General features: G+C 39.4%; 4 protein-coding genes and 2 non-coding genes across 9 annotated transcripts in view; 3 read left to right on the top strand and 3 right to left on the bottom strand.

Moving 5' to 3' along the window:
• LOC144660577 (ATP-dependent translocase ABCB1-like) overlaps positions 1-12,733 on the top strand; it is a 19,803-nt gene extending 7,070 nt beyond the window's left edge. Inside the window, exons 9-26 of the mRNA XM_078521229.1 lie at positions 354-557; positions 1,003-1,173; positions 1,474-1,635; positions 2,086-2,131; positions 2,225-2,361; positions 3,052-3,192; positions 3,602-3,700; positions 4,002-4,079; positions 4,180-5,508; positions 5,946-6,023; positions 6,404-6,592; positions 7,211-7,311; positions 7,504-7,644; positions 8,523-8,667; positions 9,239-9,436; positions 10,476-10,682; positions 11,016-11,147; positions 12,060-12,733. Of these exons, the coding sequence (XP_078377355.1) occupies positions 354-557; positions 1,003-1,173; positions 1,474-1,635; positions 2,086-2,131; positions 2,225-2,361; positions 3,052-3,192; positions 3,602-3,700; positions 4,002-4,079; positions 4,180-5,508; positions 5,946-6,023; positions 6,404-6,592; positions 7,211-7,311; positions 7,504-7,644; positions 8,523-8,667; positions 9,239-9,436; positions 10,476-10,682; positions 11,016-11,147; positions 12,060-12,263 (3,762 nt within the window). The 3' untranslated portion in view covers positions 12,264-12,733. The remainder of the gene's footprint in view (positions 1-353; positions 558-1,002; positions 1,174-1,473; positions 1,636-2,085; positions 2,132-2,224; positions 2,362-3,051; positions 3,193-3,601; positions 3,701-4,001; positions 4,080-4,179; positions 5,509-5,945; positions 6,024-6,403; positions 6,593-7,210; positions 7,312-7,503; positions 7,645-8,522; positions 8,668-9,238; positions 9,437-10,475; positions 10,683-11,015; positions 11,148-12,059) is intronic.
• Positions 12,734-12,879: 146 nt separating this feature from the next.
• Positions 12,880-17,754, bottom strand: LOC144660635 (protein canopy 4-like). The gene is made up of 6 exons (XM_078521314.1): positions 17,295-17,754; positions 16,646-16,742; positions 16,090-16,184; positions 15,529-15,656; positions 13,642-13,759; positions 12,880-13,088 (listed from the first exon to the last, which is right to left on the bottom strand). The coding sequence occupies exons 1-6, from the start codon at positions 17,626-17,628 to the stop codon at positions 12,979-12,981; spliced, it is 882 nt and encodes a 293-aa protein (XP_078377440.1). The 5' UTR covers positions 17,629-17,754; the 3' UTR covers positions 12,880-12,978.
• Positions 17,755-18,773: 1,019 nt separating this feature from the next.
• LOC144660638 (protein canopy 4-like) lies at positions 18,774-24,057 on the top strand. The gene is made up of 6 exons (XM_078521318.1): positions 18,774-19,052; positions 19,653-19,779; positions 20,360-20,454; positions 21,574-21,698; positions 22,576-22,693; positions 23,519-24,057. The coding sequence occupies exons 1-6, from the start codon at positions 18,875-18,877 to the stop codon at positions 23,641-23,643; spliced, it is 768 nt and encodes a 255-aa protein (XP_078377444.1). The 5' UTR covers positions 18,774-18,874; the 3' UTR covers positions 23,644-24,057.
• Positions 20,845-20,916, bottom strand: Trnap-agg (transfer RNA proline (anticodon AGG)). Its single transcript has one exon. It is a non-coding gene; the product is annotated as a tRNA-Pro (tRNA).
• On the top strand, positions 21,172-21,245 carry Trnan-guu (transfer RNA asparagine (anticodon GUU)). The gene has a single exon. It is a non-coding gene; the product is annotated as a tRNA-Asn (tRNA).
• The window catches only part of LOC144660588 (ZP domain-containing protein-like), a 40,940-nt gene continuing 38,118 nt past the window's right edge, over positions 24,022-26,843 (bottom strand). For all 4 annotated transcript variants that reach the window (XM_078521245.1, XM_078521244.1, XM_078521246.1 and 1 more), the window contains 3 exons: positions 25,764-25,943; positions 24,995-25,326; positions 24,022-24,434 (listed from right to left, as the gene is read on the bottom strand). In XM_078521245.1, the coding sequence (XP_078377371.1) occupies positions 24,295-24,434; positions 24,995-25,326; positions 25,764-25,943 (652 nt within the window). In that variant the 3' untranslated portion in view covers positions 24,022-24,294. The remainder of the gene's footprint in view (positions 24,435-24,994; positions 25,327-25,763; positions 25,944-26,843) is intronic.

Below are 26,843 nucleotides of genomic sequence, written 5' to 3'. Positions count from 1 at the left end.
AAATTATAGTGTAGCATCAGCAGTCTTCTGCACGCATTGCGGCCTACAATACCCAACAGCTTCTTTGCACGCACTGCGTGCCTATCATACTGAATTTCAAAAATGTTCTCGTCTTTTCTCCCTTTCTACTTCTTCATATGTGGTGGCTTTGTGCATCCTTTGCAAACTCTTTCTTTTATTGGTACTTCTAACTTAAATTGTCATTATTTGTAAAGGTCTTGCAAGGAAGAAAGGCAATGGCTTTCGAAATATTGACAATGACATTATATTCCTTAACTATTAAATCAGGCTTCCTTTTTTCCTATTAATTGCAACTTTATTATTTATTTTTTGTTTTCCTTTTTAATACAAAGGTGCGACTCGACGGACAAGACGTACGGTTTCTTGACCGGCGCTGGTTTCGTCGGCAAGTTGGAATTGTTCACAAGAAACCTGACTTTTTTAACACGTCAATAGCAGATAACATTGCATACGGAAAAGATGAAGCTTCTTTGAAAGATATAGTGCGTGCCGCAAAGGCTGCTGGGGCGCATGAATTCATCACGGCGCTACCAAAAGTAAGTCAGATGAAATAAAATACAAACAGCGGTAATAAACATAACACATGGACTACGCATGGTTTGAAGAAAAGGAGAATCTAAAATTTACTTATATGCGAAACCGGCAAGTAAATTTTAGATTCTTTTTCAAACCATGAGTAGTCCATGTTTCCGAAGTTTGTATTTTTTTCTTGTAAAATTGAAATGGCCAAGGAACATGAATGTTTAAAAGTCAGATGATTCATTTTTTTTTAACGAAAATAAACCAGTGGAAAAAGTCATTTTGTGGCTAAATCGTACCTCTACTGGCTGTTACTGCCTATTGAGCTAAAGATTTCAATAGCTTCTTAATTGAACTTTCGTGCAAACCACATATCTTGTGGCTATTTGTTTACAACTTTCATTGAAAAGGAAATAAATTCAGATTTCAAGCTCAAATCCATTTTTCTTTTCCACACTCTAGGGATACGCTACCGTGCTGTATGACGACGGATCACCACTGACATCCTATCAGAAGCATTTGCTGGCACTGGCGCGGGCAATGATCAGAAAGCCCCGGATATTGCTGTGGGAGGAGGACTTGTCAATCATGGATAGCTCTGCTTTCAATGCTCTTACAAATTACCTAGACAAGGTACTTGCGAGAAACGAAGAAGACGAACACGGGATATAGTCGTGCGAAAACTGGGATGACATGCAGCTCGTCCAGTTTGTGCAGCCATTTTTCCCCCGCTCGCTGTTTTGCTTCTCGCTGGTGGAAATAGCAAAAGACCGTACGGTGTAACTGCTAATTAGAATTAAAATACTCACAAACCTTGTTTAAACGTACAAGAAGGTGTTTCCCTTTTTAAAGGTGATAATCGCAAGCTTTTAATAAATATTAGTGCAAAACAGTTTTTAACTCTCGCTGTATTTCAACTATGCAACGTTTCAGGCACGCCGTGGTCGAACAACGGTCATTTCAACAAGTCACGTGTCCGTTGCTCGTATTGCTGACGTCATTATTGTTCTCCACAATGGTGAAATAATTGAGCAAGGGGGTCCCGAAGAACTTATGCTTTCAGGAGGGGCATTCAGATACCTGGCTACGCTACAGGTAAGTTGAACTGGTTTTTATATCTTTTGCGTTTTTTTCTGCCAATGCGTACCCAAAGTGGCATATTTCAATAGGCGCTAATAAAGATCAACTGGAAGGAGCCTTCCAACTGGTTCTCACTTTCCATGCTTCTTCAATCGACCCTCGCGCCATTGTATCAGGTAGAATAATGGAGGGTACCGCCTGGGTAGTGAAAGCAAAGGTTTTCAATTCTTCTTTTTTAATTGCTCACAAAAAAGTTACATGACAACATTTACAAAACTTACAATGCAAGAGAGAACAAAACCTACAGTAAACAAAAAAAACGGTAGCAAAGCGGAAGTTATAAAGGAAAAAAGGTAGGTATTACAAAATTACCAAACTTACAATACAAGCGAGAACAAAACTTACATACAGTAACCTAAAAATAAAAAGAAATAAAAACAATTCTTTGTTTCGTTTTTGTTTCAGTATTTTGAGTCTCAGTCCGTCCACCAAGAAAGGTTACTGAAAACTAGTAAGAGAACTGTTAATAAAGGTTGCTGCAGTTTTTTTATTTTTAAATAAACCAAAAATAAACCTGATACTGAACCCAACTGCGTTATTTCAGTTCCTGTCCCACCAGAGTTGCCGCCGGTCAAAGACGGCATCGAAGAACTGGAGTCTAGTTTAAATCAGACCCAGGAAGAGGCCAAGGAGCAAGTAAAAGGCTTCATATCAAAGGCCCGTCAAATGCTCCAAGACAAGGTGAAGTATATAGTTGCTTTATAGATCAATTAACATGATCCTCTCACATCTGACACGACAAACGACCCATATGACCAGGTTAAGGCCTGCTCATGTGGGCGGTTTTCTTACGGAATATACCTAACAGAAAATCCTGTGGTACTTATGGAAAAGTGGGATTGACTGAACAGGAACACAGTTTAGTAAAGGATAGAGACATGGTGTAGGCAGTATGCGTAGTTTCTTAAAATAAATAAGTAAAAATATACTTTATTGACCATTCCCCGACTGGGGCTTATTATTTTTTTTACTGTGAAATTTGCTGTGAAATATGTGATATTAAACAGTTAAAACTTTTCTTTACTACGCTTATCAGATGAGTTTGCAACGAGGAAAGTTTCGTGCCCAAGTTTTACCGTTAAAACTCTGCTGTTGTCAGCGGCGACAGAGCTTCTTTCCATAGGAAACATCTCGTGCTTTTGACGTTAGTAGTCCCGTTGACGCGAAAGTTGAATCAATGAAAAGTGCGACAGACTGCTGACGTCAAATAGCACGAGATGTTTCCTATGGAAACTATCTCTGTCGCCCTTGCAGAGTTTTAACGGTAAAACGTGGGCGCGAAACTTCCCTCGTTTCATACTTAACTGATAAACATGGTATTTTAAAACGAATTCTATGTTCTATATACTTAAAACATCTTATTAATTCCAGTTAAATGAAGGAAAGTCCGCGTACAAAGTGATATGGATGCAGCTCCAAGACCTACCACTGTTGTTAGCGGGGGCCCTGGGAGCTGCTATCACAGGAATGGTCGCCCCAGGCCTCTCCTTTCTTTTTGGAGAAATACAAAAGGTAATAACTTTTATCATTATTTGGTCTTCTTGACTTTGGTGCAGCGTAGCACTTCACGATTAGGTAGTTTTTTAATAGCTCTTGCCTACTTGTTGCCCAAAAATTAAATGAAAACATTTAGTCTCAAAAGGGTTGTTTATTTATTAATTTAAGTGAGCCTGATCTCAGTAAAGAGCGAAACGAAATGTTTTCTGGTTACAAAAACACAAGTGTGCATGAAGACTCATCATGGCACAATGATGTCGCGAAAATTTTTTTGGAAGTAATCCTCGCAATTTTTTTTCGCGAGGTTTTGCAGTCTTTCACAAAATTCAATTGTCGCTTAAAAATGATTAGATTTGAGTAAGGTTCTGCGTCATTACTTCCTTATAAAGATAGTTATTATAGTACGATCTGTTTATCTTTATAGTTTATGAACGATCCGCTAAGAGTAGCTCGTGAAGGGCCTTTCTGGTCAAGCATGTTTGTCGTGTTAGGAGTCGTAGTTGGATTTGGTGGCACGATTGAGGTAAGCATTACTTCATCATACAATAGATTTCTTTAAGTGCCGATCAGCCATCTTACAGGTCACAGACGCGCGTTGCAGTCAACATGTGTTTTGTGACTGTACGCCGACTTTTTGGTCACCATACTCTTAAACAAAGAAGACTACTACAGTGTACTTGGCTTTTATACTTAATCGCTTAAAAAAATTAAGTAAACCACGAGCTCGTTAAAGTTATGTCTTGTTTTTAAATGCGAAAGATGATTTTAGAAAACAAAGTTGATATGCAATGTTATGTATTACTGCTCGTTTCCATAACTTTCAGAAATTTATGCTCAGTTTCGCAACCGAGAGGTTGAGGACAAGAATGCAGAAAATGGCCTTTGATACCGCAATAAACAAGGTAAGTGTCAACCATCGCGACGAAATCTTCTTGAGTTTTCCTCACTTTGAAAAGACCTTTTAAGCTTTTAAACTAACACATTATAATGGGCTTCCCTTAGAACTCAGTACCTCAAATTCCTGGAATGGGCGGTGCATCCACCTCATTTCCTGGCGCCGGCGGACAGTTCCCCGGCTTACCCCACCCAACAGGAATGGGCTTTCCTGCAGTTCCTGGTGTGCCCACAGCACAGTTTCCATCCATAGGTGGGGTTCCAACAGGAATGGCAGGGCTACCATCCGGACAGATGCCAGTTTCCGGTCTACCAGGCATTGGGAGTACAACACCGGGTCTGCCATCTGGAATTCCATCTGCCCAAGGCTTGCCAGGAATGGCTTCCAGTGGGTTATCAGGACTGGGAGGAATTTCCCCTGGCCTTCAAACGCCAGGCTTACCTTCAGGCGGCTTTCCTACAGGGATACCTACACCGGGGCTAACACCACAAGAATTATCGTCGAGCTTAGGAACTGCGCAAGGTCTTCCTGGGCTTACAACAAGTTCAATCCCATCGGGCATAGCAGGGATAGGAACTGGGCAGCTTCCGTTGCCAGGATTTGCTGCCTCAGGAGGCCCATCTGCTATGGGTCCTTCAACTCTAGGATTACCTTCTACTTTAGTCCCTAGTCCAGGAATCCCAGGGGTATCTCTTCCTGGTCTACCTTCAGGGATATCGTCAGATCCTGGTCTACCACAAATACCCGGTAACATTCCCTCAGGCCCTAGCCCACAAGGTCTGGGACTCGGACAAGGACTTCCTAATCTTCCATCACAACCTAGTCAATCAGGAATAACTGGGGTTGGACTGGGCCATGGTCGGTTACCAATTGGTGCTCAGGATTCATCATTTGGGGGAGGTGGAGGCAGTATACCCCAGATTCCTGGTATGGGAACAGGACTTCCAACCACACTTCCACAAGTCAATGCAGGACAAGCACCAAGCTTATCACAAGTCCCAGGAATGCCAACAAGTTTGTCTTCAGTTGAAGGAATGGCACCTCCTTCCTCAGCGCTCAACGTCCCTGGAACACCTGGTCTTGGAGAAGGAGGTTATGGGGCGACGATTCCTGGCTTACAAGTTAATCCTGGCATGGTACCACCAGTTTTATCACAGGTCCCAGCAATACCAACAGATATGGCATCAGCCGGAGGAATGGTGCCAGTGTCTACAGCGCTTGGCACAACTGCCCTTGGAGGAGGAGGTTTTCCTGGCTCCCAAGTTAATTCTGGTATGGTACCACAAGGACGATTATTGCCTGGTTCTACTGCAATGCCAACACAGTACAGTGGTGATACCATTGTGTCTCCATATGCTGGAGCAGTTGATGAAATGGGAGCCCAGCAGATCCAGGAAATGGGGCTTCCTCCAAATATGCCAAACCCAGATCTTTTGGTAAGAGCAGATCTATGCAAATCGACGCTGCAAAGCGCTTTTGACATTTTAGTGTTAGTATGACTGTACCATTCTGTGTACAGGGCTATTCATATTTCATATTTCCCCTGAGTGATTTAACAGTTGGACGGTACTTCCTTGCCTTAGAAATCCTGGTTAACTAAAGAACCTCCCAATTATTCTTGTTATGAATAAGAGAATGCTTTAAAGAGTACGTCAGGTTTCCTAGAATCCTATTTTAACGCGGAGCGAAGTCCAATTTCGTTTTCAAGGGAAAGAACTCTGGGAACGAGGTTACAATTTTTCTACTACAGGATTCTGAAAGGAACCGTTATTCGTTCCTAGACGAATACAGATGGATAAACTCTATACTGGGAATTTAAAGCCATAAGAGCTTTTTTTCTTTAACTTAGCGTGTACCTTGTTATTTTCTTAAGGTATTGCCAGATCCACAGAAACAGGCGGATCAACTCATGAGCCAAGTTGAAAAAGATGTAGAAGCGGCTTTGCAAAACGTGAGTTTCTTGAGATTCACATATCACCCTTCATTTCTAAGGCTTTGTGTTAAATTTGTTGTTAGCCACACTATATGGTTGCAAACTGAAAACGAAATCCTAATATTTTGGCTAAATTAATTTAATTTAGATGTGCCGTGCGCGTACCTGTGTTTAAAAGCTTTAAGAACAATATTTTTAACTTTCCCATTATTCATTTTTCGTTTGTACTTATTTTCGGCACTACATTAAATAATCTCGAAAATACACTTCACATGTTTGACGATTTTAAACTCGTAAACGCACAAACAATGAACAAAGACAAGAAAGTTCAACTGTTGTTGTACCATTGAAGAATAGTGGGGGAATCTAAGTTACAACTGATTTCCCTTCACATTCAGTCCATAGGCAAATATCTTGGCACCAAAGTCCAGGAGACCATTTCATCTGTATCCACTCTAGGCATGGCTTTATACAATGGGTGGAAGATGACCCTGGTGGTGCTAGCTGGACTGCCAATCATCGGCCTGGCCAATCGTATCCAGCAAAATGAAGCGGATGCTACTGTTGAACCAGAAGGAGTTGAAGCAGTACGTGTTTCTTGTTACATTGTTAATTGTAAAAAAATGTAAATGTTTGTTTAAAATGGTCACGTACTTACTTCGAGACAGTTTACAGGCATGTTACTGAAACATAGGAAACGAATGAAAATGACATGAAAATAAATGAAATTAATATGGTTAAAAATCCCAACTGGCAGGATCAAGGCAGACCAGTTGGATACATGTATATACAAAGGTGGTAAAGGGTGGTCGAATGAGAACGAATCCTGCTAGTGAGGGCTGCGAGTTGCAGGGTCGAGGGCTTGAACCCGGGACCTCCAGCTCCAGATTACAAAACCAGCGCCTTATCCTCTACGCCACACTGTCTTCACGTAGCCCTAGCGTCAACCATCGTAGCAGTTATTGGAATCACTACTCAGTTTTGAGATCCATGATGAAATGCTTTTCTTTGTCGGTAACAAAGTGTTAAAACACATTTATGTTTTGTGTTACCATTTGCTTAAACAAGACAGGATGCCCAGAAAACAGATCCCTTTATTAAGATAAAAGATAAGAATAGAAGACAAGCGATAATATCTTGATAGACTATACACGCCACCTATGATGCTATCGATTTATTTATGAAATTTATTTCATTAATTGCAGCTAATGAAAACCAGCTTCAAGAAAATGGAAACAATTTCAGCTCTAGGAGTGGAAAATAAGTTCGCAAAGAAGTACAAGGATGCCATCTTCGAAAAATACAAGTAATAGTTCCTTTTTGTTCTATTATAAATTTACAAGATCTATCTGGCGAAACCTTGTCTGTGTAGAGCCGCTAGTTCTCCTTCTCAAAAGTCAGTGGGTCGGTTGGTTCACAAGGTGGTGAAAGCAATCGAGCTCTGTTTTAATAGATCTTAAAATTAATGAATCTTACATTTGTTGTGCTTCTCTCACAGACATGCCCTGAAGAAAATCCTCGCCAGTGGTTTAGCCTTTGCTCTTGGACAGGCTATGGTGTTCTTCATTTACGCAGGCGCACTGAGGTTCGGCTGCTACCTTATCAGCATAGGAGATATGGCTGCCATTGAAGTCTTAGGGTAATTAAATAACCTGTTAGGCTAAAATTTCATTTTTAAGCACCCTTCACATAAGAACCATTTTAGGCTAAAATTCTAAAACAGGTTCTTATTTTCAAAAAGAAAAAAATTATCTTCTCAAAAATATAGAATTAAAAAATCTTCGCAAAAATATACAGTGAAGGTTACAGTATAGGTTTGATTTTAACAGAATCAGATTAAAATAGTATAGTATTTTGCTTACCGAAGCCTCCAAGAATACTGTTATTGGACATTAAAGACCAGATCATTTAACAATTCTACTTTTTTTCTTGAACAAAAGTTAAGAACCTAATTAAGAACCTAGTTAGCCTAATTTTACCCTAAATACCATTTATATAAGAACCTGTTTAGGCTAACTTGAAAAAACCTAGGTTCTTATACGCGAGTTTTTACTGTATTAGAGCGGGTTTCGATTGAGTGTCGTAAAACCAAAACCAAAGTTATCACTCTAACCAATCACAAAGGACAACAAACAAACCAGTGAACCAATCAAAACTCAAAGCAATACTTGCAGCTGGCACGAAGCGCGAGACAACGTGTTTGAGCGAGTCAAGATTGGTTTTGGTTTAACTTTTGATTGGCTGAAAAAGTGGCGCGAGTTTTTTAAACCAATCATTAGGTGTAGTAATTGCAAAACCAAGGCAAACGTGAATTACTTTCGACAATCAAGTGAAAACTGCTCTTATAGGAGAGATTCGAATTATGACCCAAGCATTATCCCGCTTCAAATGATGTCAGCTATAATTTGATTTTGATTCCCGTCGACTCCTATTTGCAGTAGAGTTTCAGTGGTTGTTAACGTATCCCGTTTTATTTATTTTGAAGACTAACTTGTAAAATTCATTTCCTGTTTTCAGAGTGTTAATGACGGTGTTGTTCGGTTCTTACGCTACGGCCAGCTCACGAGCTCCTCCGCACGCGCATGAAGACGCGGAAGAATCAGTGAACAGATTGTTTGAGGACGAGGCAACAAACGTTCAGGATCACGTGGGCGATAAATTGGTAGGCGTTAATCTCCTTCAATCTCGAGCTCAGGTCTTCCAGCAAATAAGACAATTGGGATTGTCTCTATTGCTTTATAGGAATGTAAATTAAGGTTTGGGGCAATCTCTAGGCAACTTATATCATATCTAGCTTGTTTTAAAGCCGTCTGTGCCATGCAGCAGTTTGACGTGAAAACGAAAAAGTAATTTACTGAACCAAATGACTCATAGGTAAACTACGCTAAAGGGAGGCGCGGTGGCCTAATGGTTAGCGCGCTTGACTCTGGATTGAGCGGTCCAGGCTCAAGCCGTGGCCGGGTTCATCGTGGTTGTGTTCTTGGGCAAGACACTTTACTTTCACAGTGCCTCACTACACCAAGGTGTGTAAACGGGTGCCGGCGAATTGGTAACTCTGCGATGGACTAGCATCTCATCCAAGGGGGATTAGAAATATTCCTACTCACTAAGTGCTACTGAAACCGGGATAAGCTCCGGCGGTAAAGGCCACTTAGCTTGGCGGAGACTTTGCCTTACACTACTCTAATAGGACATGAATTAAAAGTTACTTGTTTTTGATTTATTTCTGAAAGGACAAGGTCGAAGGTAGCTTGAAATTTAAACATGTGGAGCTGCCAGACCCTCTCAATAATGGTGCTTCTTTACTGAGCCAGCTAAACGTTAAAGTCAGCGGTAGACAAACACTGGCTATTGTACCGTTGGACAATGAGAAAATCAATCCATTTGAACTGCTGTTGGAACGTTTCTTTGATCCTGTCAAGGGTACTTTGGTAAGAAATCTAGTTTTATTTTATTTTATTTTATTTTAGTCCTTCCATTTTTATTCGCTGAACAGTTAGTAAAGTTGCTCAAAGAGTAATTAGCATAACACATACAGTGGCCGACTATTGACAAACTTGACTGATGGCAATCTTGCAATTTGATTAGCTACACAGCTACTACAAGCGAGCAGTAGAAGGCCGTCGACCTTAATCGATATTCTATGATTAATAGAGCAGCCACTGAGGTTTGCTTAAACATTTAGATTGAATTTCTCGCTCTCGGTCTTTATATTGACTATGATATTTGACTCGCTTCGATTTCGCCCTCGCCGACTACATGTACGAGCAGGTGTACCTGATGTACGAGTGTGAGTGGAAGACCCCCGGTACGCCCAGACCTCGTGTTTTAAATATATTGTTCACTGGATTTTGGTTTAAACCTTAATCATTCACTGTCAGTTTCTATCGATTTTGATAGGTTCAAGGCATAGCGGCAATGTCGTAATGCGTTCGAACTTTCTGACGATCGGACCCAAAATAGCACTGATAATAGAACAAAATCACTCATTACTGTGAACACTTTCAGTTCCCAGCTAAAAAAAGTCATTTACGTTTATCTGAGAGTATAGTGGTACATCAAGACATTATTAAAAACTAGCAATGGTATATTGCAATTCCTGCGTTTTAATTGGTTAACAGGCAATGGTATATGAGCTCCGACCGTTGACCACAAATATGGAAGCCGATACGCGTCAACGAAAACATCTGGGGAGCTCAAATAATGCAATTCTTTGGGCGTTTTAAAGAAAACAATAATTCCATTCGCGCTTGTTGGATTGTTAAGGTTAACTCGGTGCTTTGCGCCTCGTTGTCTATCTTCCACCTCATATTCAACGCGCGCTCGTGGAATAATTGTTAGATATCCCCTTAGTTGATGATTTTCCTTGTTCTCGTCACCTGTCTGCTCAACAATGTATTGATATATTGTAAGGAGACATTTTCAACTATGCTAGCACTTGAACGCATATAACACAACGTCACATTTCAGCTCTTAGATGGCGTGGACGTACGCAGTCTGGATCTTTCTTGGCTTCGGTCCCATCATGCAGTGGTGTCCCATCGCTCGTTTCTTCCACATTGCAGTATAGCTGAGAATATCGCTTATGGAGACAACAGCAGAGAGGTGACAAGGCGGGAGATTGAAGACGCCGCTTACTCGGCATTCGCACATGAATTTATCACGAATCTACCAAAGGTGAGAAACTTACAAAATAGCACTCTCTTTTCTCCGCAGAGGTTCCCCATGAAGCTTTCATTATGAAAATCCGCTGAGCAAGGTGAGTGCAGGCACAAAAGAAAAAGGTCCATAGCCATTTTTATAACGCCTGTACTCACTTCGTTCAGCGTACTACGAGCTCCCTAGCCCTTCCTCTACGAGTAGAGAGGCACTTGCTACAGTACAAAAGAACCCGTTTCTGTTCAATATTTCCTAAGTGCATTTGTATTACAACGCTTTAAGTCGAGGTAGGTTTTTTGAAGCCTTAACATGCACGATTTCAGAGTAACTGTGTATTTATGAATGTTTTAGGGATATGATACGGTCCCCGATGAAGATCAAATTCACCTTGCTGAGAGTCAGAAAATGAGGATTGCTATAGCACGAGCGATTATACGCGGGCCCCCAATCATTGTGCTTGATGAGCTGGAGGAGGAAGATCAGGTGGGTACAGGGGGGGGGGGGGGGAGAAACTTCCTTTGTTACACGACTCAAAAAGTAATCATAGCGGTGCCGGGCAACCGAGACTGCGCAGTAGCTATCGAATGGTTGCTAAGGGCGTAGTGAATAGCTTGACAAATTTCATTGTTTAGTTCGCATGATTTGGTCTTGACCGTGCACAAAACACAATAGCTATTTGCATTTTGATTGCTTCTTTGAAGTCTTCCAGACATCAAAACAACAAACAGTAATAACGGTGACCAGTCTGGCAAAAGTAAGGCTTGTGAATTCTACTAATTAAAAATAACTCCAATGGTTCTGAAATTATTTCCCATTTTTTGGTTGTTAAATTTCAACCATGACAAATTTTTCGCTTGTTATTCCACGCCGCCAAAACATTCTCAGTGACGTGAGACATAAGGTGACAAATCATCTCAGCGGCGTAAAACATCAAACGCAAACACCGCGACTATTCTCATTTCACACGCACGCAGTCATTGATATTTAAATCTTTCTGAGAAAACAAAACTTTGGTTTGACGTCTTTCTTAGCAACAGCTTGATTGACATAGCGTCGCACCGTTTCCAGGCACTGCTATGTATTCAAAGAAAAGTGCCGACTTTCTTCCCCCCCCCCTGGGTGGGTAGGTCTGTCCGTCCGTCCGTCCGTCCGTCCGTCCGTCAGACAGTCGGTCAGTGAGTCAGTGAGTCAGTGAGTCAGTGAGTCAGTGAGTCAGTGAGTCAGTGAGTCAATCAGTCAGTCAGTCAGTCAGTCAGTCAGTCAGTCAGTCAGTCAGTCAGTCAGTCAGTCAGCCAGCCAGCCAGCTAGCCGTCTGTCCGTCAGCCCGTCAGTCAGTCAGTCAGTCAGTCAGTTTACTTTAGTATACTTTGTAAAGTGAGCATTTTGTGTCCACAGGCTGTAAATGATGCCACACACATCCTCACCGGGAACAGAACTTGTCTTATATTCACACGACGTCGACAAACAATTGAAGCCGCAGACCAAATAGTTCTTATGTATCGCGGGCACGTCGTTGAACAGGGGACCCTTGATGAACTACGGGAACAAAGACGCTTGTATTATTTGTTAACAAACTTAGAAGCTGTAGAGGAACTTTAGCTTGATTTTATGTATTTTTAAAGCCTTTTTTGGCAAAAAGTTTGTTATATTTTACTTATTTTGCTTTTTATACGTTTTGTTAATATGTTTTCTTTTTTTGTTTGTTGTTTACTATTTGAACTTCTAAAATGTTTTGAATCGCGCGCTGGAAGAAATCTGGGGAGAGTGTATATTCAACTTGACTATATTCAGTTGCATTTAGTAGTATTTGCTCCGATTTTGTTACATGCAACTAGTCTACGACTAGTTGCATGTAACCCTTTGACCATGAGTGGTCACAAAGTGCGAGGCAGAAAGGCGTGTGATCCGTTCCGGTTAGCCTATATAGCAGTTCGGTTAGCCTAAATGGCACTCCGGTTAGCCTGCAGTTAGCTTTGGTAGCTTGCGGTAAGCCTTTTTTGAGTAGGGATTTCTGCCTCGCCTCGCACGCCTCGCACACCTCTCTGCCTCGGACATTTGTAAGACTCTATGGCAATCGTACCATCAGATGAGATGATGTTATAATTATATTCAATGAAAGTTGTATTCGATTTTTGCATGACGCTAAAAACACGCGGTACAAAACTCAGGTGTGACAAAGTCGTTTCGTCTGTTGATAAATCGGACCTTTAGTTGACCCCCCACTCCCCCTTCCAAAAAGAGGCTGTTTTTCAAATCAGTATTTATGTTCATATTTTCCTAGAAGTTTCTATCTTGTTGCATTATTCTAACTAAATTAAAGTTCTTCGTGAGAGACACTGCTTGTGGCGTTATCTTGTTCCTTTTGTTTCATTTCTCTTAATGATGGAACCCAGTTTTTTCTTGGCATCTCAACTTTAAGACAGTCTGTAAAAGAAAAAGAGAGTGATGTTATAAAGATAATCAATTCTTTACTAGACCATTATCACTGGTTGTTAGAATTCAACAATAATTTTTGAATTCAATGATCGGTCAAAATAGGTCACGTAATACGCCTCTATTGGTCAATTATCACGCGTCAATCCTATGGTAGTTCATACAATGTCGAAAGCCGATTAACACCAACCCAGGATTAAAAGGTGATCGAGGGTTCAATTTCTCTTCTATAAAAGTTTTTTTATTGCTTATGTTTTGCGAAGATTAAGATCAGTAGGAGACAAAACGGCTTCAAAACAGAAAACCGCACTGAAAAGTCAAAGAACTTAAATCAAGCTTCACGCTAGTAAATCCTTTAAAAGCTTAATCGTGCTTTGAACAACCCGACCCAGAGTGATAAGGCTTTAAACAGGCGTGATGAACCTTTCTTGAACACAAAAGTTTTGCTGAGAAGTGACAGCAGAAAAAATTCGGAGGATAGAGATGATGATAGTAAACCATTATTTTAACTGATTGAAAGTAGCAAGAAAAAATACGCAGATACCTTTATTGTCTTCAAGTAATACTCTCTTAGCGCAAAGCCACTTGGTCAGGTCACGTGACTGCGCTTTCATGAACCAATGAATGAGAAGTTGTTGTGTCTCAACCAACATGTCATGACACTAAAACGTCAACGAAATGGAACGTCAGTAATTTTAAATACATTTTTATGCAACATTATTTAGGAGTCAACATTGAGAGAGGTCAGAAAAGTAAAATTCTGTAACCGTGGCAACTCCTTTGTCAAGAAGAGAAAAATACAGTCGAACCTCTCCTTACGGACACCTCTTTATTACGGACAACTTCCGATGTGCCGACAAAATTCTTTATTTTCTTTTAAAAAAACTTCTATAATATGGACCCTCTCTAATACAGACAATGGACACTAAATCTCGGCTCCAGGATGCAAATTCAAATAAGCTTAACCTTTTTTAATAGACTGCAAAACAGCCTATTTTCTCTACAGTCGTTGAAGAAAGCGCTTATCGCAGAAGCGAAGCGCCGATCGTCTTGCGTGTCTCGCACGCCCGCAGAGCTTGCGAGGCCGCCAGTCTCACTCACAGTTTTGACATTGACTCCAGACCTCTCGCTCTCGTTCGAAGACCGAGCGGGTTTCCAAAAGATACGTCTGTTTTGCAATCTACCTTTTTGTTTTGGACACTCCAGTGATCAGGTGATGATTTTCTGCTTGCGTTTACAAAAACAACAACGTTTTATTCACCTAAGACGTTTTCAGAATTGCACCTTATATTACTTTTTTACATGCATCATTCTGTTGTAGATCATTTTGTTTGCAAACTCTGATTCGTACACAGTGCATGGTTCAGAAGTTGAGTTGTACGCTGGATATTAATCAATTTAGATGCAGTTAAAATACGAGTGTGGGCCTCTTTTTAGCTACTAAGCCCTTCCAACCGTCTGAGGAGTCATAAAAGTGACGTCATCATGGTGACCTCTATAGTAAGGACATCTCTCTTAGAGCGGTTTTCACTTTGAGTGTCGAAAGTAATTTGCGTTTGCTTTGGTTTTGCATCACTACGCTTAGTGATTGGTTTAAAAATCTCGCGCCACTTTCTCAGCAAATCAGAAGTACAGTCGAACCCCTATTAAGTGGCAGTTTCTCTTAAAGCGGTCCATCGCATTTCGGGTTCGGAAAAAGGTTTTCCCTCAAACTTTGCCCAGTGAACTATCTTAGGTTGTAAGTAAATGCAACGACTTTATTTTTTGGAAATACGTTAAAATATATTTTTTAGAGCTCTCAACAGTGAAGGCTGCAAAAGGCCCAATTTTGAGCTTGGCCAGAACGAGAAATTTAATAAGTTGACGAGCTCGCCGTTCAAAAACAACCAAACGCACCAAATTATTATTATTATTTCTAAGTTAAGTGGTCCTTCAAAGGTTGGAAACGCATGTTAATTTTGATACATTTTGATTTACGGGTCCGTGAAAATTTAAATATCAGCAACCGTTAGATCGCTTTTTGTAAACATGCAAAAGTATGGTGTCTTCGCCGGCCTTTATTTCACGAGTCCAGACCAGACCAATCTAAATTCCAACTAAATCCTACTAAACAGATGTTAGGAAGCATAGAAATATAAAAATACCTTGCACTTTTTATCTTCCTTTGCCACAGCGACTTCGAACATTTCGTGCTTATGCGAGTATTTCATACACATTATGCAAATGACCTTACTTACTCGCATAAGCACGAAATGTTCGAAGTCGAGTTTTGATTGGCTGACTGGTTGGTTTGTGTCTTTTGTGATTGGCCAGAGTAATTACATTGGTTTTGGTTTTACGACACTCAATTGAAAACTGCACTATAATCAATCATTGCTTTCCTCCGTCTTTAACTAGACGGGAATTGATTGTTGGTAGTCTTTTTTTGTACCTGTTTTTTGAGTCGTCTTATTTCACCAGTTCCATCGTCAATTTCTTCCTCTGGTGTCATGAAAACCCACTTTTTAATGCGAGAATCTTTCGTGGCTTCCTCAATACGTTTACGATAAAGGCTTTTCGCTGCAATGAAAAAACAACAAAGTATTTTATCAACCTTCTCGAACTCATTAGTAATTAATCAAGTTAAAAGAAAGAATATCATAACTGTGAAAGATGATTGAATACCCGGTTTAAATTAGTATAGACTTTTACGATTTTATTTCTCCGTTTACTCCGTAGTTTTTTATTTCGATTGAGAAGATATATAAAACACTCGAGACAGTGTTTCATCGGCTATCCAAACACCTTGGATTTCGTCAAAAATACTCCACTGCGCGTCGTATTTTCAACTCTCTTCTCGCTGTTTGGATATCCCGATGGGACACTGTCTCTCGTGTTTGATATATTACTTCAAATTTGACGACATTTTATCCCCGTGAATTTTATTCTGGGTCCTTTAGGGAACTACGCGTACGGAGTCCCCTCGTGGAGTCCCCCAGGAAACTATACGTACCTCCTCGCTTGTATCTAAAAGGAATCTTTGATCTGATGTTGTATTTTTTCATGGCGTCGCACAGGTTCTCTGTCACCCTCAGTATAACTATCTCCCTATAAAAGCAGAAGGAATAAGAAATAATGAAACACTTAAATCAATTTCATTAATCAATCAATTTATTAATGTCATGCGCGGGATGAGGTTGCTCTCTAAATCCGAGCCAGAGGCTCATGTTAAAGCGCATGACACTCAGGAATTAAGTTGAAAAATAAAAACAATCTTTATTTAAAAACAGAAACATCATCTGTATATATACATCTTATTAAAAAAGCGCGAGGCCTGCATTGAGAGAATATCGGATCGAGGTCTTGCATTTTGACACTACAGTCCGAGCGCAGCGAGGTCCGTACGTACAGAAAAGACCGAGGGCTGATATTATTCCGAGTAAACTTGATAAACAACATATAATTAAAGCTGATGTTCCGAGGTTTACCGGGGATACGACAAAGGCCAAAGAAAGGGCGATTAAATAAAATATTAGTTGCAAAACCTTTCTTTACAAACATTGACTTACTCTTTGTAATAAATCGGGCTTTTGTTTTCCCGTGGTTTCCTTATCCTTGCAATAGTCGCCAGTTTGTTTTCAACTTCTGCTGCCAGGAGCCTGCAAACTAGAATATTATTTTGCAGTAAAAATCAATGTTATTCAGTTATTGGCAAAGCCTAAACGCAGTTTTGATTAATCCGGGGCTATTCTTAAAAGCTTTGGAACGGACTGCCATCTAAACTACGGGAAAAAAGGGAATCAATGGCTTTTACTCCTCAACGGGTATCCACTCGGCAATCATTTTTAACTAATGCTTCAACTGTGTTTAAATTAAGTTTTGTCAATGTCAATGTCAATGTTTTGTAGCAGGTAAAAATTCATGTGCAGCTCCAATAAACAACCAAAGATTAATGTTAACATAAGTTGTATTTGTGTCAAAAGATCATATGTAAATTATCTTGGCTACACAGTACACTTTTTTTAAATGTATTGAAGCAATGATTTTATTGTTATTACAATAATTGTAATTAAGCAGCCAAATTGTTGTGTTTTATTCCACATAACGGCTATTACTGTTAGAGTTACGTTCGTCTTTGGTAATTATGATCGAAGATACGCTGCATGCATTCCCTCGTCCCCCTTTCCAAACGGAAAAAATATCAGAGTTTTTACTTACCATGACATTTTGTTGGAAGATGCTTTGTGGATTCTAAATCTCCATCGTCATCATCATCACTAATATCGTCATCATCATCGTCGTCGTCATCATTTTCATCATCGTCTTCATCTTGATCGTCATCAATAGTATCATTATCTCCTTCCGAGTCTGTTTCTCGCTGTCCGTCCTTTTTACCTTTCTTGTTCACATCGTTCACATCAGGTTTAATCGAGTCTTTTCTCACTTTTATTCCGTCCATGATTTCAAACTCATCGTCTAATACTTCCGCGCATAAAACGTTCCACAATATTAACAGAATAAAAACGATGCCAAATCTTGACAGTACACGCATTGTAAGATAAAAACCTTTAGTCTTCACTAACTTCTTCAACAACGATGAAATCTACCGCGACTTTAACTCCCGGCTGTGCGACTTTAGTACTTGTTAAACGTTATGTCTAAAACGTGATTCACTACTAAGACCAACACTGTATATTAAAAAAAGAAAATTTGATTGCTCGTTATTTCTCGTGGCATAGCGCCATTGAATAACGTTGCTCAAATGTAATTATTGCTAATGTATGCAACGATACGCTGTCAACTGTACACGTGTGTGAATCACAAGTTCGCCACAGTACGCTTTGTTTAATTTTCGAGGGAACAGATCGCTCTTTGTTAAACGACGAACAAGCTTTTCGTATTAAGAACACTTCGAATAAATTTGCTTCTAAAAAGCAAAAAATAAGCTACTTTTGTTAAAACAAAATTAGCCTATTATATAATTACTTAATTCCTCGCATCGTAAAAGCGTCAACGTAGCACGAACTATTGTTCGTTTGAGTTACATGACGTGTTTTTCACTTAGCAGCGATACGTCAGCTGAATAAACACAAAGAGCTGACTCTCTCACGAGAAAAGAAATGAGCACCGTCCCTGAACGGTGTTGAAAAAAATATCTCAACAGTTCATTTTGTGTATTTCTTTTGATACTGGATGCGAAGATAGGATTAATTCACAGAACTAAGCTTAAATCGGCACAAAAAAAGTTTTTTATTTCCCTCCGAAGCTGTGCCGTCCAATTTCTTTGAATGTTATTTCTTCTCTTTCCGATCTATTTAAAATTTGATCTAATTTTTCCGACTTCGCTTTCTAAGTTAAAGGCAGTTTTTAAAATAACTATTAGAGTATTTTAGCGTGAAATGAAGTTCTCTGCAAGTTATTTCAATTTTCCTTTCGGTATAGATAAGTTTTGTTTAACAGGTGTTTTTGTGATTAAAAAGTTACCGAAACCGCGTCGAACTCAAATGCGTTCTATTTAGAATTGTTAACATAGAGTCAGCTAAACTAAACATCTCATTATCACATGAATATTACAAAGCATAATTTACTGTTTGTTTAGCTGTTGCGTTAATCTGAAACCTCGACTTGAACAGCCAATTGATGAATCACAGATATTACGATTGCTTTACTGAGAAAATCGAAAAAAAAGAAGGAATACCATCATTATATTTTTATAATAATTTACGAGATTCACAGTGGTAGTAAAGAGAGGAAAAATTCGCTATCTTACAGAACTCATATTTAATTTATATTATACCATGCAGTTAACAACGACATTATTAGGTTTTTCTAGTTTTTATTTGGTAGTAATTATGCCACTGGTAACAGGCGAAGAGAGGATAAAAGTTAAACCTGATCCAGAGAAAGAAAAAAAGATAAATCCGTACATTACCAAGTTTCACGACACTGCCAACTTGAGACCTACAAAATGCCAGGGTAAGTTTGAAAAAAATTAATGATTTTTACGCTAGCGTTAAAATAGCATAGAATAGAAATTAACTTGACCAAAATTTCTAAATAAGTTCATCGATTAATATTGAAATTTTCCTTGTGAACAATTTAAATTGAATTTATCATAATAGTTTTTCTTTTTATTTTCTATTTTGAGGCATAGTTTTAGCTTGGAAAGCGTAAACGTCTTATTGCTGAAGAAAAACCGAAAAGTCAAAATGTCGATTATTTAATTTAATATTTTGTATATTTGTATCTTAGACAAAAACTGTAAGCGCTCCATGGGTACCAAACCGTAGAGCGGCTTCGCTCTTTCCGGAAGGAGCCTTTACAACTATGCTGTCATAGAATAAGTATTTTGTGAACTTCTTTTCTAAAAAATTCAGATAAGCGATTTCCAAAAAAAATTATGCTCTTGCTTGCGTTGCGTCGATCGTACAGTTCACCAGGAAAAATAAAATATAGCAGCTTTAATTATGGATAATCTAGTTGAAATAATTAATTTAATTAAGGTACATTAGGTCAAGGAAACGCGCGATGTAAAAATTCAGCTTAAAATTAAAGCATGAATGTATTGCTTTTCAGTGTGTCGCCTTCTGGTAACAGAGTTTCTAGAACAAATGAAGAAAACAGATCGCAGAGAAGATGTACCGCGAGGATATTCACTTGAAGATCTGGAGAATCCTGACAAGAGTATTCATTACGAAAAATCGTAAGTTTTGTATCATATCACTCATTTGATAATAACATGCTGTAACCGCCGCATACTTAGCTCATTTGGTAGAGCACCGGACTGCTGTGCGGGAGGTCGTGGGTTCGAACCCCAGACCGGACTAACACGCAGGGTCTTGAAATAACTGAGGAGAATGTGCTGCCTTTGTACATCTGCAAATGGTTAGATATTCTAGTCTTCTCGGAAAAGGACGATAAACCGTAGGTCCCATCTCCTGTATCCTCAGTCTTATAACAGGGGACGTTAATGTGGTCTGGCCTTTGTGTAGTAAATTACAGTATGTGTACAGCGCATTTGAACATATACATATGGAAAATGTGCTATATAAATGAATTAATATCCTATTCAGCCTGCTGTTTTCGGTAGACTAAATGAATTTTATTCTAAGTTTTTAAAAAAGTTAATAATTACCAGATTTTCATTTAGTGAGATGGATATTCAGTTAAATATAACTTTTGTAATTTGTAGTTCTTGAGTTATGTTAAAAACAAAACAAATTCTGTACTTCACTCTTCCTAATTCTTATTTTAATTTTTTTTAATTTTGTTTTTTTGAAAAGGGAACTACGTCTTTTGGATGTCCTGGACAATTTGTGCGAGAGAGTGAAACTTTACCGTGCAAGGCCTGGACCTGAATTTCCCTACATCAAAGGAGGTTTGTGGGTTTAAATGTTAATCAAGAATATGGGAAAAAAGTATTTTTATATGTTTTCCAGGGCCCTGGTTGTTCAAAGGATCGAAGACGTTTTTTAAGTCCTAAACTAATGGCAGTACCGAGTGTACGTAACACTCATAGCGATATATCCGCTGGATAACGTTACTGTAATTTCGAAAAAAACCAGGAACGCGAAAACGAGCGAAATCAATACCAATAGCTCCAAACGAAATGTTTAAAGACCAGTAAAAAGAATTAACATGTTGATGTTCAGGTTTGAGGGAACTGTAGGACAATAACGCCTCCCTATTTTTAAGGTAGCTGTACCTCCACTGTATATGTCTAATTCCACCCGACATCAGCTCCTGAGCCCAAAAAGCTTTCTTTTCTGGGCCTGTCCGGGAGTCGAACCCGGGACCTCTCGCACCCTAAGCGAGAATCATGCCACTAGACCAACAGGCCAAACTTGACAAACTCTTTTTGATAACAGACTTAATATGCCACTCCTCTCATTAGCTGGAAGTATAACACCTGTTCCGTGTCGTCTTGTGGTAAAGCCAAACACTATCCAGAGCTGACTGCCCCTTTCAGCGATGCAGCTCTGAGAGAAAAATAAATTTCCTAGCCAAGTTTCATCAAACGAATGAAATATGATCATCTTTCGACTTGTTATTACTAAAAAAAACTACTCTCAAAAAATAAGTTTTAATCAGGTTTGTCTCCGTGGCGCAATCGGTTAGCGCGTTCGGCTGTTAACCGAAAGGTTGGTGGTTCAAGCCCACCCGGGGACGTCTCGTTTTGCTTTAGTCAACTGGATATCATTCCAAAATTTGAAATGCTTTTTTAATTTTTTTTAGAAAGAAGACTCCTTGTCGAACGATCATGACTCGGACATTCTTTTCCACTCCTATCCCTCCTAATTTACCAGCGACAATTTACCCGCGACCCGCGTCACGCGCCGATACTTTCTCTACAAAGTAGCATGAATTTCATTCGTCTTCTTCTGTTCTCGCGTTCTCCCAGGAAAAGCGGAATCGCGTGACAAGAAGAAGACGTCTGAAATCCAGGCTAACTACGAAGAGAATAGGTTTACAAACTTCCCGGTCATCTGTCTTTCAGCTAAGAGTCAACTTCGTGAAGTACTCGACGATTTAGCCGAAAAATCGAAAGTGAAACTGAACTATGAGCTGCCAGATGAGGTTGTAGAAGACTACACTTACGAAATGGGACGGCTAAAATTCAAGGTAACAAAGCTCTTGTATTTAAACTTGTAAACTTACATATCTTGGAAGTAGCCGACGCCTTTAAGATAAGGCGAACACCAAGTTGAAATCACTTTAAGAGTAACGAACGAGATAGATAAAGGGTGCCGCGTAAGCCATTCAGAGAAACATGTTACAGCTCGCATCGGTTTCTTCATATTCGTTCCATTTTAGTGCCTAGTCTGTTTTCATTTTCATTTCCAAGTTAGCTTTTTGTGGGTTGCAGGTAGCAACCGTTCTGGCTTCGTTTTTTTTTTTCACTTACTACCAAATATAGATCTCCCGAGTAGAGCCCACCATCCATTTTATTAAACCTTCCGGCTTTTAGTTTTTGAAAGTTTTCCCTGGCATGGGAGGAGTGAGGTACTGTAAAGCCCTGGCCAAACGGCAACGACTTGCGTTGAGTGTGGCCAAACGGACTCACAAATTTACTCGCAAGTGCGCGCAAGTTGTCAAAAAACCCACTTCATTGCTACTGCGTGCGCTGCAATTCAGTACATGAAGTAAACAGCAAGACTTGCGTTGATCTGCGTTGAGTGGACCAACGGTGAAAAACTTGCGTTGACTTGCGTGCAAATTTGACCTCGACCAAAAATGAATTCATCATCTGAAGTCATCGCAAGTAAACAAAAATGCATGCAAGTCCTGGTCAAACGGAGACGCAAGTTATCGAAATGCGTCTCTAATTGGCCAAGTCAGAAACCCAACGCAACGATGACGGCCTGAGCTCGTATCCAGACCTCCTAATCTGAATCTATCAATCACTGATGCATCTTCGCTCCCCACGTACGGTTGTTGATTTCTAATCAACACCGTATAAAATGTTTTCAGTGATATTTATTTCGATTTCTTTTTTAAGTGTATTCACATGTTGGAGAGTCACGAGGATGATATCACACATTGGTACTTTGGTGATCAGAAGGAAAATCTTCTCGATTGGCTATGTGTTGAAAGAATTCTTGATGAAGATGAACAAGGTACCATTGCTTTTATCGCATCACTTGAAGAAAATTCATTTTTTTGCTTTAAATTCTTTTCGTACTGACTGGTTGGCTCCACCTACTTTGTAGTTAATATCAGTATGAGGGTCCTAAAAGGGAGGAAGGGGGGGGGGGGGGGAGGGGGGTATAACAGCCCAGACAATGCCCAAATCCCATTTTTCTAGTGGAAATTTGCCCAATTCCCAGTTCCCATTTTTCCCCAATTCCTAGATCCCCCCGGCTGGAACTACATTGAAAGTAAATGTTAGACAGTTCAAGAAAATTTTAGGTTGTCACCACGAAATATCCAGCAATGGCGAAGGAAAGAGCAAAAAGACAAAAAAAAAAAAAAAAAAGAAAAGAAACAACCAAACGAACGAACGAACAAACAAACAAACGGTCGATAGATGGATTGCAGGAAGGAAGAATGAATGAATGAATGAATGAATGAATGAATGAATGAATGAATGAATGAATGAATGGATGGATGGATGGATGGATGGATGGATGAATGAATCAACAAATGAATGAATGAATGAATGAATGAATGGACAATTGAGTAAACGATCAGATGAACAAAAAGAGGAAAGAAAGAATGAATAAATGAATGAATGAATGAATGAATGAATGAATGAATGAATGAATGAATGAATGAATGAATGAATGGATGGATGAATAGACGGATGCAGTGAATCAAAGTTTTTGGGAAAACGTCTTCGACGTGGATTACTGATAATGCAACGTGGATAATACACTAAAGAAAAGCAAAGGATTGATTTACGATTTTCGTATTGAAATAACCTTTCGTTTTTCTCTTTTCAGACTGCCTGAATGCCTCAACAGAAATGCCAGATGATTACTACTCCTTTATGCAAGATAGTAACTCCACTAAACCAGTTGAAAAACCAACCATACAAATGAGAGAAGATAGGCAATGGGAATTATAGAATTCAAATGCTGTGCAAACTTTTTAGAAATTAAAATAAGAAAGCTGCAGTTTTTTATTTTGTTAAAGAATTCGTGAGCCTTCGCCAAATGTTTTCAGAAGCAATAACATTTATTTGTACAAAATTACCTTAAGTCGATGGAAACCTTCAAATAAAACTTTAGTAATTTAGAGAAACACCACTGGAGGCTATAATAATTCAATAAACGAAAAAAAAAAAGATTTAGGTTATAAGCAAATTTCAAGAAGAGTGATTTACGAAGAGTTGAATTCACAATACAAAAATTTTACAAGACGAAAATAGTTTAAAATAATTAATTCATCGAGTGGACCTGAGAGAAGTCCAAAAAAGGAACAGTGTGAACAACGAGACAGTTGCTTAAAAAATAAAGCCTTTATTTTAAACCAAGCCAGGGTAACAAATTTTTTAAGATTATACTAAAAAATATACGCCACAGTTATAATAAATCACTTCTGTTGTTGTCAGCTTACAAAACGTTTAATAAAAAAATGTTCAACGATTTTAAGAAATAGTTCAAACGTACTGTTACCGCTACGACTAACCTATAGTAACAACTTGGTATTTTGTATTTCAGAATGCATTATCAAAAAAAAAAAATGGAAAAACAATGCAAGTATGGTTATGAAGTCTTCAGTTCTGCAGGTCTTCGTAAAGCGGTATGAACTTGCGTGTGGCTGCTCCCTTTTTCTTCTGCCACGCCATGTAACCCATTCCCACTGCGCATGCTCCAATGACCACTGCCAACGCAGCAACGACAGAAAGGTTCATGCCTGCAAAATAGAAGTTGAATTGTGAAATTAAATTTCAATTTTCATTTTATTGTTCGTCTCATTTTTTATAAGAGCTTTCTGTCGGCTTGCTGTTTGTGTTTGCTTTAGTTTTGTGTTTTTTTTTTTGTTCAGTTCTTCGATAAGTTTATTAACTACCACACCATGCACAAACCAGTTAAAGGGAATTCGCAAAATACAATGTTCAAAGTCTGATTGCAATTGGTTAACTGGCTCATTTTTTGGCATTTGCTGTGATTATATAGCGGGTCAGAGTCGAAACCCAAAACCAAACCAATCAATTAAAAATGGCCAATGACGACGTATGCAAACAACTATTAACCAATAAAAAAATCGAAGCAAATACACGTAGCCAGCGCAAAGCGCGAGAAAACGGGAGGAAAAAGTTGCATCCGATAGGTTGGTTAGCTGGCACGCATTTTCTCAGCCAATTAGAAGGCGAAATACTGGAACAGCAAGGCTATTCTGGATTTCGTCCACATTCGTTCGAAAAACTGCTGTACTGTACGTGAATAAAACAATGTCGTCGCTTTGCATCTAACCTTTGTTAGCGACGCGCATGCTCTGATCTGCGTCAGCCGCTTCGTCTGCCTCCGCCTCTCTCTTCTCTCGGTCTAGTGTGAGAGGGCCCTGAGCCAGAGCATAGGTATCATCAGCACTTTCAGGAAGCGGTTTTGCGCCTCGACGCCTTCGCGCAATGCAGCCTTGTGCGCATCTTGAGTTAGGATCCGTGGCATTGCAGATTTGGACTTTGCAGTGGAAAAACACGTAAGGGTGCTTGCTGACATACTGGAAGGCCTCCAGGCTAAAGCGCTGCGACTGCGGGTCAGCGCGAGGATGGAACTTCAGTGTGTCGTCATCATCGACTGAGCATCTGTGGAAATAAAATATCGTCGTGTTTTAATTATTTGATTTCGAATGGGGGCCAAGTCGAATAACTAAAATAATCTATTTTAGCAAGCTCACCTTTTGTAAAACAAACAACGCCATACGAAAATACCGCTTATTGCTAATGATATATGTCTTGGTTAAATATATGTCTTGGTTTATCCAAGATCTCTAGACTTAGAACTGCCCTTTATAGCATAATTAACAGAGATAAGCGCACAGAAAGCGCCGAAAGATCTTACGAAGACGTTAAAACGAGGGCCACGTCGACGGAAGGCCCTTCACTTGAATAAATTTGAATTTGGTCTAAATAGGGTATGAACACACCCCCAAGTTTCTGACAGTTGCTCTCCGTGGGAATTTGAGCCGATGAGGAATTCTGCTAACATACCGGGGAAGATTAAATCTAAGGGCAAGACTTACCCGTCTCTTATGACGTCATATCTTGGTTGTGAATCCCTGTCCTGAGAAGGAGTGGCATAGCATTCCAAGGCCAGAATTGTCAACCGATCGTCTTCAGTATCGACTCTAATCTCATAGTACATTCGCTCACGGATGTTAAACATAACGGGGAAGTCGTCTTGGGAGTATGGCTCAATAAAACTGGGAATAAGAAAAAAGAAAAATCAGCATATCTGAAAGCTACTTGAATGACTTGTACTGTAAATGCGTTATTAGAAGAAGTGAGTACCAGATGAGAATTCTCTATTTTCCAATTGCCCATAATACACTTTGTTTGCCCCCCCCCCCAAATTTTGCATAAACTATTGTTTTCAAATTCTCTTGGGAGGACTGCATATTTCCAAAACAATAGTTTATGCAAAATTTGGGGGGCAAACAAAGTGTATTATGGGCAATTGGAAAATAGAGAATGAACAGAAAGCGAGCGTTACCAAGGGTAAAGTAAGTATGATAAGCTGAGGTCGATAATGCAAAGTAACCCCAATGCAAAAAACTGAAGACATTGATTGTATTATTTGTGATTACTATACAAGGCTTAAAACTATAAAAAAAAAAACATTACGAAAAAACGTTTTCGATATAATTATTGCCATCATCTGGGTGTATTATTTTTCATGTTAAACATTGGTTCTTTTATTTCTAACCTGAAACACTCGAACGTGTTTAATTAACAAGTGAATTTTAACCCTCACAATTCCATTCAAAGCTAAGCCTGCCGTATATAACCGTTACTTTATATTAAGCTTAGTGAGAACCAATGTTATATACAAATTTTATGCAGCCAACTGGGCATTCTATTAGAGCGCACAGTATGTAAGCGCACTTATTTAACAAAAAAAAACTTTTAAAAGTTGAGTAATCGTTTTGAAAAACGCGTGATGAAATTATTCCCAGTCGTAGTTTAAAGTTGGCTTGACTAGTGGCACGGCAGAAAGGACAGATTGAGGGGAGGTGGAAAGGGGGAGCGGGGGAGCGGGGGAGAGGGGGAGAGGGGGAGTAGAAAAATGAGAAGGAAGGGAGGAGGAGGAGGATGAGGATGAA

The sequence above is a fragment of the Oculina patagonica genome, chromosome 7 (assembly GCF_052425735.1).
Source record: "Oculina patagonica isolate OP01 chromosome 7, crgOcupat, whole genome shotgun sequence".
Lineage (NCBI taxonomy): Eukaryota > Metazoa > Cnidaria > Anthozoa > Scleractinia > Oculinidae > Oculina > Oculina patagonica.
Note: the sequence above shows the minus strand (reverse complement) of the source record. Positions and strands in the feature narration are given on the sequence as shown.

Excerpts from the sequence above, each read along its gene's own strand:
- LOC144660638 (XM_078521318.1), top strand. The coding sequence starts at position 18,875 with ATGCAGTTAACAACGACATTATTAGGTTTTTCTAGTTTTTATTTGGTA. Across the intron at positions 20,455-21,573 it reads ATTTCCCTACATCAAAGGAG|CTAAGAGTCAACTTCGTGAA; the intron begins GTTTGTGGGTTT and ends TCTGTCTTTCAG. Across the intron at positions 21,699-22,575 it reads TGGGACGGCTAAAATTCAAG|TGTATTCACATGTTGGAGAG; the intron begins GTAACAAAGCTC and ends TTCTTTTTTAAG.
- LOC144660635 (XM_078521314.1), bottom strand. The coding sequence starts at position 17,628 with ATGCGTGTACTGTCAAGATTTGGCATCGTTTTTATTCTGTTAATATTG. Across the intron at positions 13,760-15,528 it reads TAAGACGACTCAAAAAACAG|TGTCATGACATGTTGGTTGA; the intron begins GTACAAAAAAAG and ends TTGACGTTTTAG. Across the intron at positions 13,089-13,641 it reads ATTACTTGAAGACAATAAAG|ACTGTCTTAAAGTTGAGATG; the intron begins GTATCTGCGTAT and ends TTTCTTTTACAG.